We start from the raw sequence: 18,409 nt of genomic DNA on the forward strand, positions 1-18,409 counted from the left end.
TCCACACTACTCTGCACCGTGGTCCCCATGTTTTAGATGTTTGATAAATACCTTGGGGTGAATTTGTTGAAGGTGGTTGTAGTGGGACCCCAAAGGGAAAACTCTAGAAGAGCAGGTTGATACTTGCTGCTGAAGGGCACAGCCTGGCCTCCATGGAGATTGTCTGTAACTTTTCCCCAGTGGATGGTGAATTAACCAAACGGTGGAGACCGTGTATGTTTGTTGCCATATCCTGGGTGAGCTGAACTGAGTAAGGTACACAGAAGGTGCACAGCCAGCCTTCGTCGTTGTGCTGTCAAGGCTCCTGGTAACTCAGGCCACGGCGCGTTCCGTGGTGCAGCTAAGAAGGGTATTGAACCCAGCAACTTGGGCGTGGCCTCTGGGAGTTAGGAATCAGGTTGAACTTGCAGGCTTCTGAGGGCTCCCCGAATTGGTGCTCGTCTTCACTTCTCTTTCTGACAGGGGGGTGGCTTCCTCTCCACAAACTGCTTTACTTATCCGCTCTCTCAACTTAGTTTATAATGTGCACCTCTGTGTTAAACACCCTAACTGTGCTTGAGACTCTGGAATCCCAGCCACATCCCAGGGCTGTCTTGCCTAGCCTCTACCTCCTTCCACCTGTCCCGGCCAGTGTTTGGGAGGGGACAGGGCCGTGTGGAGAGCCTGGTGGGAGCTGGGCTGTGTGCTGTGTTATCCTGCGAAGTAGGCAGGTAGTGACCTCTAAGCCAGGAGGTGAGGTTGCCTGACCCCAGTGCTGGCCACCGTGGCCCGACATGACACCTTTATCTTCTGTGTTAGTCCTGTCTGGCCACTGAAGTGGGGAGGCAGGGGGCATATGCCTCATCCTGTGGGTCTTGGTGTGGTGCTGGGCTCCTGGAAGGCCAGAGCACATTGAAGTGGAGGAGGAGGGACATTCTAGCAGGAATTGACTCGATTGACCAGGCAGCCAGACTGTGTGGAAGGAGTTACATGTTCTCCATTGGGAACCAACGGTCTGCTTTTCTTTCATGGGTTTTCTTTCCTAATCTAATGCTGAAATTAATTTCTCTGCCCTGTGTAAAGGTAAATTGATTAAGTGGCACCTACTTGTTAAGGACATTAGGATGATTGACCTATCGGAAAGCATTTTCAGGTAGGGGGTGAAGAGTCTCTGAAAATTCTTCACTGCCTCTGAGTATTGTGTTCAAATCACCGTTGGTATCTTAGCTACAGCTCAACTAACTCAGCCTCTTTCATAAAGCATTGATCTTGTGAGGTTAATGTTTTGTGTCCCTTAAAATGATTATCCAAAATTTTACTGCCTGCAAACTAGGAAAACGTCAAAAGAGACAAAATGAAAAGGTTCCAGGAATATTAAGGATTCTCTCTCTCTTTCTCTCTCTCTTTTTATGTTTATTTATTTTTGAGAGAGAGAGAGAGAGAGAGAGAGAGAAACAGAGTGTGAGTGGGGGAGGGGCAGAGAGAGGAGACACAGAATCGGAAGCAGGCTCCAGGCTCTGAGCTGTCAGCACAGAGCCCAACGCGGGGCTCGAACCCACGAACTGTGTGATCATGACCTGAGCCGAAGTCGGTCACTTAACCGACTGAACCACCCAGGCACCCCTGTACTGAACTCTTTTGCTCCCTTGAATGAGACCCTCTTGGCCCCGGGACCTTGCAGGGACCGTTCAGCCTGACACGTGTTTCCTAAACACCCCCGCCCCCCACTCTCGTTTCCTGGTAGCGGTGGCCTCAGTTTAGATCCGATTTCCTCTGGGAAGCTTTCCGTGACACCCTTGCCCCTCCTGCATTTGGGTTGGGGACCGATCTTGTGCTCCCTAGTGCCCCGCAAGTCTTTGTAACGTTCACCTGTCCCCACTTCCAGACTGGGTCCTGCCTGGTAAAAGACCGTGCGTGCGGTAGATACTCAAAAGCTTGTTGAGCAGGTGAAGGAATTAAGTCCTGCATGTGGACGCGCTCTGACGGCTCCTGACCGTGGGGGCTCAGGGGGTGAGGCTGATGAAGGGGCTGTCCCGTGAGGTGCTGACCATGGCCTTGATCTTTTGAAGGTGATCAGGGTGACTGGTTTCATGAAGGGCCTCTACACGGATGCCGAGATGAAGTCCGACAACGTTAAGGTAGGCTGGGGGCGTCACACCCTCACCTTAACAAATGGGTGTTTTGTCAGCGGCGTGCCGGGTGTGTGTCGGCTCGAGGGGTCGGTTACTCCGTGGGCTGCGGTTCGCCCTTCCCGTTCCGTTTCCTTTTTTCCGCCAACTGCGCATCGTGCTGATTTTATCCGTTAACAAATGGGGTCAGGGTTTCAAGGTTTCTTCCGGCCTCTCCGCTAGAATTAAAAGCGTCAGCGAGTCGTTTTGTTTCGTGACAGAGGGTTCGTATTTCCAGATTTGACATCTACCAACAGTAAGCGTGCCTGTTGAACATACCGAAGAGGGTGCAGAGTTCTTTGGAAGTACTTTTTTGTTTGTGTTTTGAATGGAAATCTTTCAGGATAAAGATGCAAAAATTAGCTTCCTTCAGAAGGCCATAGACGTGGTGGTGATGGTTTCAGGAGAGCCGCTGTCGGCGAAACCAGTGCGGATCGTGGCCGGGCTCGAGCCTGAGAGAACGAACGAGCTGCTGCAGAGAATTGCGAAGTGCTGCCTCAGCAAGGTAATGCTGGCGAATCGCAAAGTGTGTCTCAGCAAGGTAGTGCAGGGGTGCAGAGCTGGCAGGACCAGAAAGCAAGATGGGGACGGCAGGGTCGGAAGCGTGGGGAGAGGGTCTGGTGGCGTCTGTCAAAGGCTATGCTTCGCAGCCTCCGAGTCGCAGGAGAAGCGATTTAAAACCGTACCGTGAAACAAGTAAGGGGATGCCACGCACACCTTCTCCAGGCTTCACTGTGAACCAGGGGACCTCACAGGCGCTTGCTCTCGGGGCGGGTGGCTGGAGGCTGCATGCCCGTGCACCCAGCCCTGCCTGCCTTCTGCTTCTCCTTCCAGCGCAGGGGCGGGGGCGGGGGCGGGGGCAGGGGCAGGGGGTGGGCAGGGCGGAGGACCTGCTTTTCTTCTTCTCTGGGGCTCGTGGGATGTTCCTGTCCTCTGCCTACCTTTCCAGCCTCTGTTTTCTGCTTCTCTCCATCCCTTCCTTCCCTCCCCCCACCCTGCACTGTCCCTCCACTCCTCCTCCCCTCCTGGCTGTTGGCTGCAGAGCTGTGCTGCCTTCAGAGACACCTTGTGTCACTTGTACAGGGGCCGCTTGGTTACTTTCTGGGATCCTCACTGTGGGTTTGAACCTGGGGTCTCTGCTTAGACCCAGCCCGGGTCATTCTTGCCAAGGACGTTAAGGACATCTCAGCTTGGTGATGGCAGCAGGTGTCTCTAAGGCCTGGGGAGAGGGCATAGCTGATACAGCCCTTCGTGGACCCTATGGATCGTGGGCGGGGCTGACCTTCCATGTTGCCAAAGTGGGAAAGGGTGGCCTTCAGCCCACACAGCGGTGGTGGGGGTGGGGAGCAGGGCCCCGAGGAGGCCTCCAGAGACTCTCGCCCTGGTCTGCATCCAACTCTCAGGCTTGGAAACGAGGAGCTCATTCCGCCAGTGCCCCGGCTCTGTCCCCAGTCCCCACCCCTGCATCCTTCATGTTCCTTCTCTTTCAAAACACATTTGACTCCTGCCTTCCCTGCTGAATCCTTTGCCAGCTTCCTGTTGTGTCTGGGCACAGCCTCTCCATGGCCTGGCTCACAAGGCTTCTGGAGATCTCGTCTACTTCCTGTCCCCCGGCTCCCTCTCAGCTCTCACGCCCGTGCCTGAACCCTGAGGTCCCCTGCATGGTCATGCTTCCTGTTTCTTTGTCTGGCAGCAGGTGTGGGATCGGCTGTCCCAGAGCCCTGGCCTCTCCTCCCTCCCAGTCATGTAATTGTTGCATTTGGTCTCTCCAGCCCAGTACGCACAAGCGTCCTTGACCTGTGGTCTAGCGCCTGGCGTGTGACAGTCGCTCAGGGCATCCTTGTGGAATGAACAGGCGGGATTCCTGAGTGGAGGTGTTCGAAGCCTCTGCGTGGTGGCAGGGACGCTGCAGGAGGGTTTTTGTGTTTCACAGAGCTCGAGTTAGATCATTCCGTGAGGCCCTTTCTGTGCGGGGCCCCGTTGATCCTGGGCAGAGTTCAGGCACTTGTGGAACTGTGTGGGTCGCCTTTGTTGTCCGTGCTGACGCACCAGAGGCGACAGTTACCAGGAGAGGCCGTGCTTTGTGCTAACAGCATTTCCTTCTAGTATTTTCTCCCAGGACCTTCCTGGGGAGACGCAGAACGCGTTTAACGAGCTGTCCCTGAATGCCGACACTCGCATTTGTCACTTGTGCTGATGTCACTTTCACCTTGCCTTTTGTTTCCTCCCGCTCTGATGACAAGCTCTCCAGTGACGATGCGGTGAAACGAGTGTTGGCTGGAGAGAGGGGGGACGCGAAGGCAAGGACCTCCCTGACGTCCAAGTCTCAGGAATTGGACAATAGGAACGCGCGAGAGGAAGGGCCCGGAGTTCGTGAAGATAAAGAGGTGAATTGCAAGTTGTGCATATCCGGAAGGGAGATAATGAGTCTTTTTGTAGCCCAGGTAAAGGCGTTTATAAGTGATGCTGTTATTTGACCTTTTCTTCAGGATAAAAGATACTCTGAGATCAATGAGGAAAGTGCAAGCAGAGACCGGAAACAGAAGGAAGAAGTGAAAGAAGAAAGCAAAGCACGGGACAAGGACAAGGACAAGACGATGGAGAACGACCGTGAGAGACACAAGGAGCCCGAGAGGGACAAGTACCGAGAAGGAGAGAGAGAGCGAGCCAGGAACCGGGCCAAGCAGGACAGGGACAGAGGCACCCGAGAGCGGGACAAGGACGTGGAGCGCGAGAGAGAGCGACGGAGTGAGGCCGGGAAGGAGAAGGAGAGACGGAAGGAGCGAGAGCGAGAGCGGGAGCGAGACAAGGGCCGGGACAGGGACCGCGACAGGCGGAGGGGCAAGGACGGGGACCACTCCAGGAACCCCGACAGGGAGAAGAGCAGAGAGCACGACAAACCGGAGAGGAAGGTAAAGTCCTGGTTGCAGCCCTCTGCCTTTAACCTGCAGCGATTTCTGTCGTCGTCGTGGCATGATTAGGAAACCGCTTCTCTCCAGCACCACCTACGGCAGGCTTGGGTTCCCAGGGGAACCCCAGACCGACCCCAGGCGTTGCCAGGTGTTTTACGAGGTGCTCCCCTCACCTCTGCACCGTGGGCGTGCACGTGGGCGTTTTGGAAGACGGAGCTTCACGCCGTCACTGTGCGCGGAGTTCCTACGTGTGCCTCAGCCGTGTGCAGGCTCTTACGCACCGCCTGGCTTGTGGGCACGGCTGACTTTTGGCAGGATTAGGGCCACGCTCTAAGTCCTGTGCGCATTAGTGGAGGAGCACGAGACCTCTGATTGCTGTAATTCTCGTTTGATAAGTTTTCAGGTACATTTACGACAGGCCAGAAAATTTGTTTGGTTTCAGACGGTGTTTTCTAAACGTGCAGGTGACTTTTGGGCTCACAGAGGTGGGGAGGCCTCCGTCAGGACTGGCTTTGCAGGTGCCTGTTCTCACGGGGACACTTTGGCGTCCCAGAGGCAGAATGTGGAGATCTTCTGGTTTCCAGCTACTAGGAAGGAGGGGCCGAGGTCGGGAAAGGTTCAGGGTCTGCCCAGGTGAGGTGTTGGGTAGTGAGGAGCAGGGCCAGTGTTGGCACTCGGGGTTGTGCCTCCCGGCCCTGTGGCATCTCTGGGATGTACTGTACTGGGCGATGACGGGCCCAGTGGGCATGACCCTGGGGGAGCCTCAGGGTCTCCCAGGAGCCCCCTGGAAGGATGGGCCCTGTGGTATGTGTCCTGAAAACCAGGCTTCCCTTAGAGAAAGGCTTTAGAAATAACAAAGGCATTCCGCACCTTTTGCCTCTTTTTAGAGGTCTAAGAAAAAGTATTTTTCACTGACCTCATTTTTCTGAGGCGCTGGCACGTTCTCTCGTTTTTTTCTGTGCCCGAGTTGGGCAGCCCCCGGAACGGGATGACCTTCTCAGCTGTCCAGGTCTTACGAAGTTTCCCATACTGTATGTTCACTGAAACTGCTGGTTCTGTGACCGGTGTTATAAATAGAAGGCTAATTCCAAAGACGAGTTTTTATAGGCGGGTCTGTGGGACCCTGGAGCCTGGTGGGAGTGACGGCTTGACTTCTTCGCGGGTGAGACCAGGGCGAGGGGCCTGTGCTGCTGCCGCCTTTTTTTTTTTTTAATTTATTTTTATTTACTTATTTGTTTTTTAATTTTAAGTAGGCTCCTTGCCCAACGTGGGGCTTGAACTCACGACCCTAAGATCAAGAGCTGCCTGCTCTACCGACTGAGCCAGCCAGGCGCCCTGGGCCTGTGCTTCTGCTCAGAGCTGGTCCTCCAGACCCCCAAAGCCGGCCGTCGGGGTGGTTTTGCGGGGCCAGCTGCTCCCATGTAAATCTGGGGTTCCTCTGCGGGGTCTGCAGGGCAGTGCTCACTGGTGGTGAGGACACCCCGTGTGGACACCTCCCAGGGAACCAGGCTCCGGGACTTTGGTACAGGCGGCTCTGGGGAGGCTCCCGTCCTCACCCTCCGTCAGCTCCCTTGACTCTCTTCCACTCGATTTCTGTCTGGAAGAGACGATGGTCAGACCTTCTCAGTCCCCCTCAGGCTTTTTGTGAAGATGAGGCGGGTGGTTGGTGTGTCTAGAGTGTGGGGGCGCGGTAGGGGAGGGCCAGGTGTCAGGGCTGGGGGTACGGTGACTCCTCACCCTCACGGGACAGCGGGGCGGGCGAGGGGCTGCGCACAGAGCCTGATGCCTTCCGCAGGGAATTAGGAGGACAGCCTGGTGCCTTCTGCAGGGAGTTAGGAGGACACGTGGTCGTTGACTTGAAGCGTTGTCCTTTGCTTTTCAGTCCTCGAGGAGGACGATCTCTGTGTAGTCTCTCCTGCTTTCTCCTCCTCACATCAAGATGCGTCTGTTGGAGACCTGACTGTAGGACTGAGTTGGCGTGTGCAGTTTGCGCGTAATTTGCTCTGGGAGAACTTCCCCGATGCACAGCCTGAAGCCTTTGCTTACAAAGAAGCGTCCATTCGGACGTTGCCCCACTCTCGGAAGCATGGACTGTGGCTGTGTGTCCGTTTCTGTTCACTCCTTACCCCGTTTCCAGATTCCTGCGTCTCGCTGAGAAGTTTGGCCTGGTGTGGGGATCCCGCATGTCTAGGAGATGCCGTTCTGTAGTTTCCCAAGAGGCACCGCCCTGACCCCGTGGCCCTGCCCGGTCTGCCCCGTGGAGAAAGGTCCCGGAAGGCCCTTTGGAAACATGGGTGGCGTCAGGCCTGGAGTGTGACCGATGCTCTTAAGGGAAAGTGATCTTGCTGCTGGTCAGCAAGAAACGTCTCGCATCTTGATGTGTTTGTAGATGTCACAGATTTGAATACCAACAGAATATGATGGATTATTGTTGTTGTTTTTTTTAACAGTCCTCGAACTCAGGGGAGGTGTCTAAAAAGTTGTCAGATGGATCTGTGAAAGACTCCAAAGCTGAAACAGAGGTAAACTTTAAAAAATAATCTCGAGAGACGTAAACGGGTAGCTGTGTCGATGTGGTGACCGCAGCACTGTGGCCTTTTCCCGCCCACGGAGACCCGGGCGCGGGACGTGGCCAGGCTCACGCAGGAGTCCGGATGTCCATGGTGGGCTGTGGGCTTTCCTTATTCGTTTATTTGACAAGTATGATGTACGGGGTACAAAGGGATGGGGGCGTCATCCGGGAGAGGGTCCAATCTCCAGGCAGACAGGGAAAGCAGGGGCACTGGAGGGACCCCTCCAAGCTGTGTCCGGCCTATGTGGGACCCTGCGGTGCGTATCCTACGGCTGGGGGACAGCCGAGGCTGGGCCATGTCATCTCTGCGCCTCTGGGCCCCGGAGGTTAGACTCATCCCGACTTTCACAGTCCAGTTTGCATTTCAGAAAGTGTATCCAGGCAGCTTCAGGGAAGATGGACGAGGTGTGGAATGGAGGCTGGGGGCCGGTTAGGAGTCATCCTGGCAGGTGCAGCAAAACCACAGCGGCTGCTTTGTGCTGTCTTTAAACGTGAACGCTCGCACTGTGAATTGTTACGGACGGACGGACGCGTGTGAGTGAATAGCGTATCGCCGCCGAGAGTGAGTCCTCGGGAGCACAGCTGCTAAGATAGTGTTTCTCAGTGTGGCTGGTGGACTGCTGGCCTTTTTAGGCCTTTGCAGAAGATTGGTTTCTGACTGGACAGTGAGGGGGCCTCCGTGTGTTCAGTTCAGCCTCGGGTCTGGAGCAGCCCCGTTCCGCTCTCGGGCGTCTGGATGGCGGTGTTCGGTTTGCTCTTCGTTCTTCGTTAAGCAGAGCTTGAATAGGAAGTCTGCTCAATGTGTTGTTGCTGTGACACACGCCCTGATTCATTCCTTCTCCTTCTCTTTTCTTTAAGACTGAGGTTTCCACTAGAGCGTCTGTGTCCATGACAGCAAAGATGTCAAAACGGCGATCCAAAAATTCAATGGAAGGTACTGCAAATTTGTCATTATAAGTAACTGAAAATATGGAAATGGGTCACCGTATCTGGTAGAAAAAAGTCCTGTGGCTAGAAGGCAGATGTACCACTGGGGGAATGAACAAAGACTATGTGAAAGGGGTGAAGATATGTCTGTCTGTCTGTCTCTTTCTCCCTCTCTCCCTCCCTGTCTCCCTTCCTCTTTCCCTTCCTCTCCCTCTGTCTCCCGTGCATGTGTGTGTGTGAGCCCATGGCACCAGGGGCGGGGGAGCGCCTCTTTGCTGGAGATCTGTTGCAGTCTGGAAGATGTGCTCAAATTTTAATCTTCCAGAAATGGTTGCCAGTCGCCCGTGTTTCCTTGACTCTGGTCGTGTGAATCGGTAGGCTCAATTTAATCCTGATGCAGAGTGGCCGACGAAAGCACCCTGCTCTTAGGTGATGTTTACCATTTAAAGATCAGCAGAAATGGTCCCCAGGAATCATGCCAAAAGCTAAGAGCTGGAGCTCAAGTGGGCAGGCCCGGCCGGGGCTTAGCCTATGGGCAGTACCCGGTTCTGACGGACCGGTAGGTGGGAGCGAGGGTCAGGCCGGTGCCGGCGAGCGCCCCTGCAGGCTTTCCAGGGAAGTGTCACGTTACTTTGAGCAGCGGTCGTGTCCGAGAAGGCATCCTTTTCCTACATCGTAGAGGTCCAGGTAGCGTGGCAGCATGCCCTAGTTGGACGTGAGAAGTGGCACGGAGATGAGGCCGAGTCCTCTCCTCATAATGGTATGCGGTGCCCTGGAGCGTCTCTGTGCCGGCACCTGGCCTCTTGTGGGCGATCTCTGTGGGCGAGGCTCCCAGGAGGGGCCCCTGGTGCCCGGGGCAGGAGGTCTTTCGGGTGTCAGCCGAGGTGCACACCAGTTCCCCGCGCCCGACGCCTTTTCCGGTGTCTTTGAGGCTTGCCGACTCGGGTCCGTGAAAAATGAACAGTGCTGGCTCTTTTTAATTGCTAGTGAAATTGTGCATTTTTAACGTGTGTTAATCATGTGTATTGACCTCTCGGGCCTGTCCTCTCCTTTGTGGGCTCGTCACCGCCGCGATGGAGTTTCCGTGTTGTCCTTAATTTGCGCAAGCTCGCTGTCTGTGAAGCATGTCTGCCGATTTTTAGATACGTGTTTGTTCTCCACCCCCCCCCACCCCCCCCATTTCGTCTCTACTCGCTGTGTTTCGTTCCTCACTTGCCTGAGTGCTTGATTTTTCTGCACTGGAAGCGGCCAGTCGTGTTTTGTTTTTTGTTTTTTTTTGTAGTTTGTCTAGAGATTCAAGAGACGAAGATTTGTGCTTTATCCCGCATTTTTATATTTAATCTTTTTAGTGACTCTGTAAGGTGAGGCTCTCAGTTTATTTTTTCGGAATAGCTCACCAGGTGTTCCAGAATTATTGATATTAAGCCATTTTATGCGCTTATTCTTCCAGGTTATTTTACAACATTGCATCAAAGAGTCTCACGTCCCTCGAACAGAACTAATTAGTTTGTCAGGATTAGGTTGCCTGTGCCCTCACTGGGGAAGACTGGACACCTGTGGTTTCGAGTCAGGACGCATGTCTCCGCCTCCCCAAGAGGACGCGTGTGCCCGTGCTGGGCGGTGTCGGCGGTCAGGATTGCGCTCGTTCGTGGTCACTTTGTTCAGCGATGGTGTCTTCTCTCCCCCCTGTTGTTAGCGATGAGTGTCAGAACGTGTGCGTGTCGCTGACTGTTGTCACTGCACCCCAAACCTGGCCCGTGTTCATCTCAGCCCATAGTTCTGTTGGTTTCGGGTTGTTTCAAGCTGACGGTTGTTACTGTCTGCTTTTCTAATAGCTCAGGGCGTGTACGTCTGAGTTGACTGGGGAGCTTGTGCCTTAGGGCTCCTTTCCCGTGGTCTCCCTGAGATCCGATTACCAGAGATTCCAGGCTTTGTGATGCTGAGCTTTACCGAGGTGTCAACCAGCTGGTGGACTCTCCCCTGCCTGCCAGTCAGGCGCGGACCTCAGCGCCCAGCCTCCCCCACCAGAGCTGCCGTGCTCAAATGGGTACGGCACAGGGCATTCGGGCAAATGTCCAGCATCCGCAAGGTGCATGAGGCACAGGACATCTATGTTCTACTCAAGGAGATGAGCCTACGTTTACTGGAGTGTGGGGTCCCAGGTTTGTTAGACACACAGACTCTTAAAGCTCTTCTAGAATCCCCACAGAACCCAAAAAACATTCTTCGTAACAACACGATGATTTTTGCTTATGATTAAGTAGTGTCTTATAGCAGAAAAATATACTACGAGTGACTGTACAATGAAGCCTTACAAGTTAAGGTTAACACATACTTTCATTGTGCAATTTCACATCAGGAAGAAGGGACTCTAGAAGCAGTGAAAATAGTGCCTCCCCTGAAAAACAACATAACCCTTCCTACAGTAAAGCTAAGAAGGAACATACCGTGAAACAGCTCGGTAAGACGAAGCAAGCCCTCGTGGGGGCTGTGAATGTTGGAGAGTGACGCCGCTGCTTCTCTTTGACCAGGGGACAGGTGCAGCTCTGCGGGTGGCTCTGGAGGGGTGGCTCTGGCCAGGGTGGTGCAGGCTCGGGGCGTGAAGCCCTGCCCGCCAGAGCTGCCCCAGCCGTGAGTGGGTCTCCTACCATAAGTCAGTGACGGGCTGAAATTGTCCATTTGAGTGTTCTGCAGATATTTCTGGAGTACCTGCCCCCCCGGGGAGTGTAACGTAGGGGGACAAGGCAGATAATAAAGAGAACGAGGGTGCTGCCTTCACGTTAATGACGAGACTTTTGATGGAAACTGTAGCCGAGAGGGGTGGGTGCGGTAGGGGCAGGGTGCGTAGGCAGAGAGGCTCCGAGGACGGGCCATCTGGACAGAGAGTTGACAAGGTGACGTGCGGGCATCCGGGAATAGGCAGAGGCCCTGGGCGGGGGACAGCCTTGCCTATGTGAGTGATGGGAGGCCCAGCAGTGAGGTGGGCGGGGAGGGGAAGGGGGAGGGGCCCCTGAGGAGGGAGGCCCGAGGTGTGGGCCACGTTGGTCAAGTGTTTGTAGCGAGTGTGAGCAGAAGCCCTGGGAGGACATGAGGCCGGACAGAGGCCTGATCAGACTCAGGTTTTAGAAGCATCTCCTTTTGAAAGTAGAGAGGTACAAGTATGGAGTCTGGACGGCAGGTAGGTGTCCGGGTGAGACCGTGATGGCAGGGACCCGAGTGTCACTGGTGAGAGCAGACTGGGTGTAGGACACATTTATAGAAGGATGACAGATACGCGGGGTGACCGCGGGGCACTTGCTAGAAAGGAGAGGGCACGGAGGTAAGGTCAGTGGGGAGGGGGCTGGGCACCTGTGTGGCCCATTCACTGAAGCGACGGGGCTTTGGGAGGAGACGGTTGGGGGGATGGGCGGCAGCACGAGGAATTCTGCTTCCCGCGCACGAGGTTCAAGTGCCTGCGAACAGCCCGGTGGCGTGTGGAGACAGCAGTCGGAGGCGTAGGCCCGGGGTTCAGGGAGGGGCAGGAGCCACTGAAGGTGACGTCGAAGGAGGCGGGGGTCTTTCGCACGGTGGTCTTTCCCCGACGTGGAAACTCGTGTGAAATTCAAGTAGGGGACCGTGGAGATGAAGAGGGCGGGCTCTGGAGCCCGCCAGGACCTGCAGGGCGGAGGCGGTACTGCTGGGGGTCCCACAGTCCGGAGAGAGGGTGTCCTGAGAGCCGGGGGCCGGAGGGGCGGCGGGAGGAGGGGGGGAGGCGTGTGTCCTGTGACTCTGGAGGGGACGAGCGAGCATGAGCCTGGCGTAAAGCCCTGTCCGTCCCAACGGGAGGACCTGCCCCACACGCAGAGTCCTCTGCAATGTTTTAATCTGTTGTTAACTATTTTGTGTCAGGAAGAAAGGAAGATAGTATGTCAGCTAAAATTTTAGGCTCCACAGTGTGTGGATTAAATGATGAACCAGATCAGGAAACTACGACCTCGGATATAGGTAAGAAAAAGGTATTCTTTAGTTTAAATTCTTTACCACTTTGACGTAAAGTATTTATCTCGGTGTAGTTAGGTTTTTTATTATTCTAATCATGATATACTGAAGATCAGAAATGATACCAAATATTGATACAATATCAATGACATTGATATTCCACTTGCTTTAATTTGCTCAGTTATGATAAAGAATATTAACTCAGTTTTAGTTAACTTTTACGTGCCTTTTTACACGTGACTCATTTTCGCATCTAGATCAAGATGCTTTCTTCATCTTGCTGTTGGGATTTAGAAAAACGACGTGGACGGGTGGATAGAGAAATTATTCAGCTTTCCGGTCCTGCTCTGCTGTGTTGTATTAAGGGAATGCCCCCGATAAAGGTTTTAGGGTGCTTGCTGCGGCACGAGGGGACGTTGTTGCCCGCGGCTTGCGCTCTTACCCTGAGGCAGCAGTGGGACATGTGCGTCGCGTCCCCGCCCTGCTGCTGTGGGGCCATTAGGTGCACGAATTCGGGGTTTCAGATGGGTGATCCTTGATGAGTGTCAGTATTTGTGACGTTAAATTCTTCAGAGATATTAAGAAGCTTGAGTGACATTTAAGAGAAAATATAGCGTAAATCTTTTTTTTAATGTTTTTTTAAGTTTATTTTTGAGAGAGAGAGAGACAGCGTGAGCACGAGTGGGGGTGGGGCAGAGGGGGTTCTCACCGACGAACTTGACGGCGGGGGGGCGTGTTGCCGTTCGGCCACATCCTCTCAAAGTATACGGATCTCCTTTCTGCGGAGGCTCAGCTGCGGGCAGCTCCGAGGAGGGGAGCCCCGGGCAGCCCCCGTAGCACGGGAGAGGGGTGGGTGGTGCCGGTCGTGTGAGCGGAGACCGCCACCTGGGGCAGCCGGCCGGGCGGTGACCGTCTGCCCGTGTCCCAGACCAGAGGGAAGACCCCGTTCCTGCCGTTGCCACCTCTTGGCCTCGAGCAAGCTTCCTGGGTGCGTGGTCCGAGCCGCAGGCCCCTCTGCGCTCAGTGGGTGTAGAAGCACCTGCCTGGAGGCTGAATGAGCTCCGCCCACAAAGTGGCCAGCTTGTCGCACGTGGGCCACATGGCACCTGCTTTGCAGATACCCCGTTAGTTACTGTGGGTCTCGTGCTGAGATGGTCTGATGGGATGGAAGTACACCCGAGTGGCTGTTTAGACCTGTGCCCTCACTTGGTGGGTGTTCTCTCTGGAAACCTGTGGCACACAGTTCTCAGTTGAGAGCTTCGCAGAGATTGGAATGGAGCCCGGTGCCCCCTGGCGGCCACGAGTGGAGCCCTGCACCCCGTCCCTGGGCGGTCCCCTCCCTCCGCCCCCTGTCCCTACGTCCCGTCCCTGCAGGTCACCAGCATGCCTGTCACAGGGGTCATCTCGTGCTGTCGGGACTCCGCTTCCTCAGCTGCCTCACCGTGGCTGATTTTCCAGTTGGGCGTGATTTCCAGATCCAGTGCTGGGTCTGCTCACTGAGCCTTTCGTCCCGGGTCCCCTCACCCTGAGCTGGTGCTGCTAAGCTATGCTGGCCCCTGTTGTGCCTGTTCCCCGGAGCCCTGGCCTGACTTCGGCCACAGTGGCCCGCCCGCGGGACCGGGGTGTCACAGGAGTGTTCCTGCGTTTTGCTGTGTCCTCCCTCTTGCTCTCCCAGGCGCCCCGAGCCACCCCACAGGGAAGCTGTCTGCTTCTTCCCTGCTCCGTATTGGAGCGCCAGCTGCGTGATGGGCCCGTTCTCTCTGCCGCTGTTTGACGGGACATGGGGACATCCTTAGAGCTGCATTGTGCTCGGGTGCTCTCACCCATGTCCTGTTGCTTTGTTGTGTACAACTTTTTATTATAAAAATGCAGAGTTGGGGCACCTGGGTAGCTCAGGGTCAAGTGTCTGACTTCAGCTCAGGTCACGATCTCACAGTCTGTGGGTTCTAGCCCCGTGTCGGGCTCTGTGCTGACGGCTCGGAGCCTGGAGCCTGCTTCGGATTCTGTCTCCTTCTCTCTGCTCCTCCCCTGCTTGTACTCTGTCTCTCTTTCTCTCTCTCAAAAATAAACATTAAAAAGAAAGAAAGAAAGAATGCCACAAGACCTTGGAAGAGGTGAAATGGTGCAAAGTGTCATTGGTCCCCTTGAGATATAGGCAGAGGCGATGCATTTGGAAATCACTTACCGTGTGGTGGGTTTGTATAGTGTAGAAAGTTTTGACACTTTCAAATAAAGTGTAACGACCTATAGTTCTAGGGTTTTCTTTTAAAATTGATAATCTACAGTCGCCAAGCTGATGTTTAAGTTTAGATTTATTTTTGAGGTTGGTATATCATATTGATTCTTTGGTTGTCTTATAGATCATAAATAATTATTGGAATCAGGCTGTTTAAAGCATTTTTATAGATCAAACAAAATTTCCTTAGAAAATTGCGTGTCTTCTGTTGTATGTAGTTCTATTACATAAAATCAGGTCTTTGATAGTCAATGATAGCTTGATTCTGATATAAACTGTTTATTTGAATACTTTAAAGAAATTGGAAGGTTGTGTTTCAGGAAAGGGAACAATTTTTCTAATTTTATTTTTGTCTCCTGATTTCATTTTAGAGAGTGAGGTCCTGTGGTGATAGGTTAGCTTTCTACCCTGGGTCCTGCCACAGTTTAAAATCTGTTCCTCTAGCACCTCCCGCCCCTTATTTTTAGTATAAAAAATGTTTTATTAGGTGTTTGATATTTTTTCTGTTTTCATAGACATTGGCACATTAGTCAGCCATCAGTACACAAGTTATTTGGGAACTTTCAATCTCTAGGACTGTGCACCGTGCTGGAAGGATTTTTCTCTTCGCCCTGCTTTCCTGACACGGCCACCTATTTGTGGCTTCTCAGTTGGGCCTGGCCGCGGTGGGGAGGCGGGTGGAGAAGGTTCTGGAAATGGCGGTGGAGGGGCTAGTTGGCTTCGGCCGTGGGGACTCCACGCCTCCGCCTGGGCTGAGTGGGCCTGGGGTCTGCTCACAGTCCGGGCACCCCTTCCCTCTCCTGATCCCACAGCCACGCTGAGAGGAACGTTCTGGGTGTGAGTTCTCCAAAGCTGCCTTCGGTGGGTGTTCTGGGAGTTTGTGGGGTGGGAGAGCCGGGTAAGTGCTGGAGCCGGAGGGGACCCGCCTGTGCGTGCGTCTTCATGACCCATTTTAAACTGTTTTACGTCAGGCACGAAAGAAGCTAATACTAACTCAGCTAGCGTTTCAGACGATAATTCAGCTAGTCTGAGGCGTGAGCACGTCGAGCCAGAACCAGCAGTGAAGCGGAAAGGTAAGCGGGACACCGTCTCCTCACTCCTTTCTCGGGAGGGAGAGGGGTCCCCCCAGATGTAACCCCGGGGGGCTCCTCTCTCCCCAGAGGGCGGCGGCCAGGTCCCCTTGGCTTTCTGACCCACACGGAGTCCAGTCCCTGGTTCTTCATCGGGACTGGATGTGGTGGGTGGCCCACTGTCGCCTTTTCACATCAGCTGGGCTAGGGCAGGCTGGTCACTGCGTGGTGACCCCAGTGTCCTTTCTGGGGTGGCGGGCGGAGCCCAGGCGGAGTCGGGAACGACCCGAACCGAGCTTCAGAGTCACTGCTGGAGTCCCGTCGGCCCAGCCGCACACCTCCCACGTTTCGTGTTCAAAGAGGACTTTTAAACAGCTCGGGACACTGCCCTGACCCGACGTTTCTGTCATGTCCTCGGGGTGTCCTAAGTCGCACCTTGGTGAGATTCTGCTCTGGGCCTGGCTTTTCTCTGCATCGAGAAAACATTGTGGTGAAAGTTGCGTCCGGCGTTTGTCGGGCACGTGTCGGGCTCTGAGGGGACGTCCTGCAGCCAGCGTCTGCGGGCCGGGTGACACTTGTCGGCTCGTGCACGCCGCAGGCCGGGTGCGTGGCAGGCCCGAGGCGGTGGGCGCGGGGACGCGGCCTGGGGGGCGCCGTGTGGTGAGGGGTGCTGGCCGGGAGCGTGGGGGCCACGGGGCCGCATGGGGCCGGGTGCGTGCTGGCTGAGCAGCTGAATCGCACGTGGGTCGCGTCAGTTTGGTCCAGGCGGGGGCGGCCTGGGCCGTGTGGGCAGGTTCCGGGGTGCTCCGGGCAGGGTCTGCCCAGGGAGGGGGTGTGTGTGGGCGGGGAAAGAGGCAGAGCTGGTGAAGGGTCCGGACGAGACCTGCGCCCCTGAGGCTGGAGCTCTCACCAAAGGGCGGGGGACCCCGCCTGTGAAGGGGTGAGGCCGCTGTGAGCTCACCCTCCGGGTGTCGGCCTTGAGCTCCAGCAGCCGCGGTGTGTCCCCAACCCGATGGCGTGAGTTTCGACGAGAGCTTAGGAGTCTGGGGTCCAGGGCCAGGCAGCACGGTGTTGAGGAGAGGGTCTGCTGCTACCTGCTTTGGCCCCAGGGCAGGCCCGTCCCGGGGTTGAGCCCAAGCCCCCCGTTGCCATCACCCCGTCCTTCCAGTGGTGCTGTCTGGAAGCACCATTTCCAGGTGCTTCCTAACCACCAATCCACAGTTGCACTGGGCCTGGCCCCTGCCGTGTCACTCTGTGCAGCGTGACCTCCGGGAGGCTCCTGTGTTCCCTACGTATGGGCCCTGTAGGGCCTCCCGGTTCCCGTTGCCCCGGAGGCGTGGTCTCTCCTGTCCCTAGAGCCACCTTCTTTGGGGCACCATTCACGTGGCTCTATGACCGGTGACCAGAACGTTCTCAAGTGCGCCTCAGCGGGCAGGCCCGAGGTGTCCGAGGAGCACTCTTCCCCCTGTGGGTGCGTGTGTGCCCTCGGGGCGACCCCGGGTCCCTGGCGCTGACTCGGACCCATGCAGCTTCAGTGCTTCTGCAAACGTGGTCGTGTCACACAGAGATTGTCCTCCTGTGACTTGGGGTCCACCCCACCCCTGCTGTGCTTCCACTCGTGTGCTTGTGGCCACGTAGGTCCACAAAAAGCTTTGTCCCCAAAAAGCAGCCCTTGAAGAAGGGTCCTGGGTGAAAAGAGCAAAGGTAGCCCATAGGGAGCTAGGCCGTGGCAGAGCCCTGCTGGCCAGCTCTGCGGGGAGGGCCCCGTCGCTCTTGTCCAGTCGTCAGAGTGCCCAGAGCCTTGTTTGCCAGGTCACCCCTCTCGTCCCTCGTGTCCCCGTCGGTCTGCTGGCGGCTCCCTGGGCGTATCAGCTGTTGCCGTGTATCTTTCATCTGTGTGTGTGATCCCCTCTCTTTGTATCCCTTTTGTCTTTTCACTAATGGCATTTTATGGGTCATAGTTTCCTTTCTTCTTTGTCTTTCCATCTTTGAAAACGAAGTGATCACAGTGGGACACTGGAAAAGGCTCCGAGGAAAGGGCCGTGTTTTCCCGACAGGCGTTTGTGTTACTTAGTGTTTTTCCCTAGTCCTGCTCGTTTCATATTCCGAGCTTCACTAAAACAAAAGTCGGTTTTCTGATGTGCCTTTTTTATTTTTTTATTTTTTAGGTGACTCCCCTAGTGATACAGGTAAGGAATGGCCTGAACTAAATGTGTTTGCTATAAATTGTGTGTGTGTGTGTGTGTGTGTGTGTGTGTCAATAAGAACATGTACTCTCAGATTTACCATATGTGCGCCACTTTAAGATTTAATCTACACACCTTATGTTCCAGAAGAATGCATCTTAGGACTCTTTCCAGAGTAAAAAGTACATTTCTAAATTCAAATGTTGATTCATTCTATTCTCTAAAATATAAAGGCTTCTTACTTTAAATAGTGGGGTGAATTTAATTGCCTTAGTAGAGTTTGTTACTTACTGATTAAGTCTTTTCACCAAAATGAAGAAGCTTTATTCAGATTATAAAAACAATTTGGTCCATACCCAAAGTAGAATCTGTTTAAATGCA

The 18,409-nt window shown here is 54.7% G+C and overlaps 1 protein-coding gene across 7 annotated transcripts in view; it reads left to right on the forward strand.

The window, feature by feature from the left end:
• The window catches only part of TRAF3IP1 (TRAF3 interacting protein 1), a 62,094-nt gene that overhangs the window by 989 nt on the left and 42,696 nt on the right, over positions 1-18,409 (forward strand). For 4 of the 7 annotated variants that reach the window (XM_042995858.1, XM_042995854.1, XM_042995852.1 and 1 more), the window contains exons 2-11: positions 2,049-2,117; positions 2,491-2,652; positions 4,391-4,534; positions 4,637-5,059; positions 7,510-7,581; positions 8,490-8,565; positions 10,918-11,019; positions 12,447-12,542; positions 15,744-15,845; positions 18,011-18,031. In XM_042995858.1, the coding sequence (XP_042851792.1) occupies positions 2,049-2,117; positions 2,491-2,652; positions 4,391-4,534; positions 4,637-5,059; positions 7,510-7,581; positions 8,490-8,565; positions 10,918-11,019; positions 12,447-12,542; positions 15,744-15,845; positions 18,011-18,031 (1,267 nt within the window). The remainder of the gene's footprint in view (positions 1-2,048; positions 2,118-2,490; positions 2,653-4,390; positions 4,535-4,636; positions 5,060-7,509; positions 7,582-8,489; positions 8,566-10,917; positions 11,020-12,446; positions 12,543-15,743; positions 15,846-18,010; positions 18,032-18,409) is intronic. The other 3 variants (XM_042995857.1, XM_042995856.1, XM_042995855.1) reach the window with 2 other exon arrangements.

Source organism: Panthera tigris, chromosome C1, assembly GCF_018350195.1.
Source record: "Panthera tigris isolate Pti1 chromosome C1, P.tigris_Pti1_mat1.1, whole genome shotgun sequence".
In the NCBI taxonomy this organism is placed as follows: domain Eukaryota; kingdom Metazoa; phylum Chordata; class Mammalia; order Carnivora; family Felidae; genus Panthera; species Panthera tigris.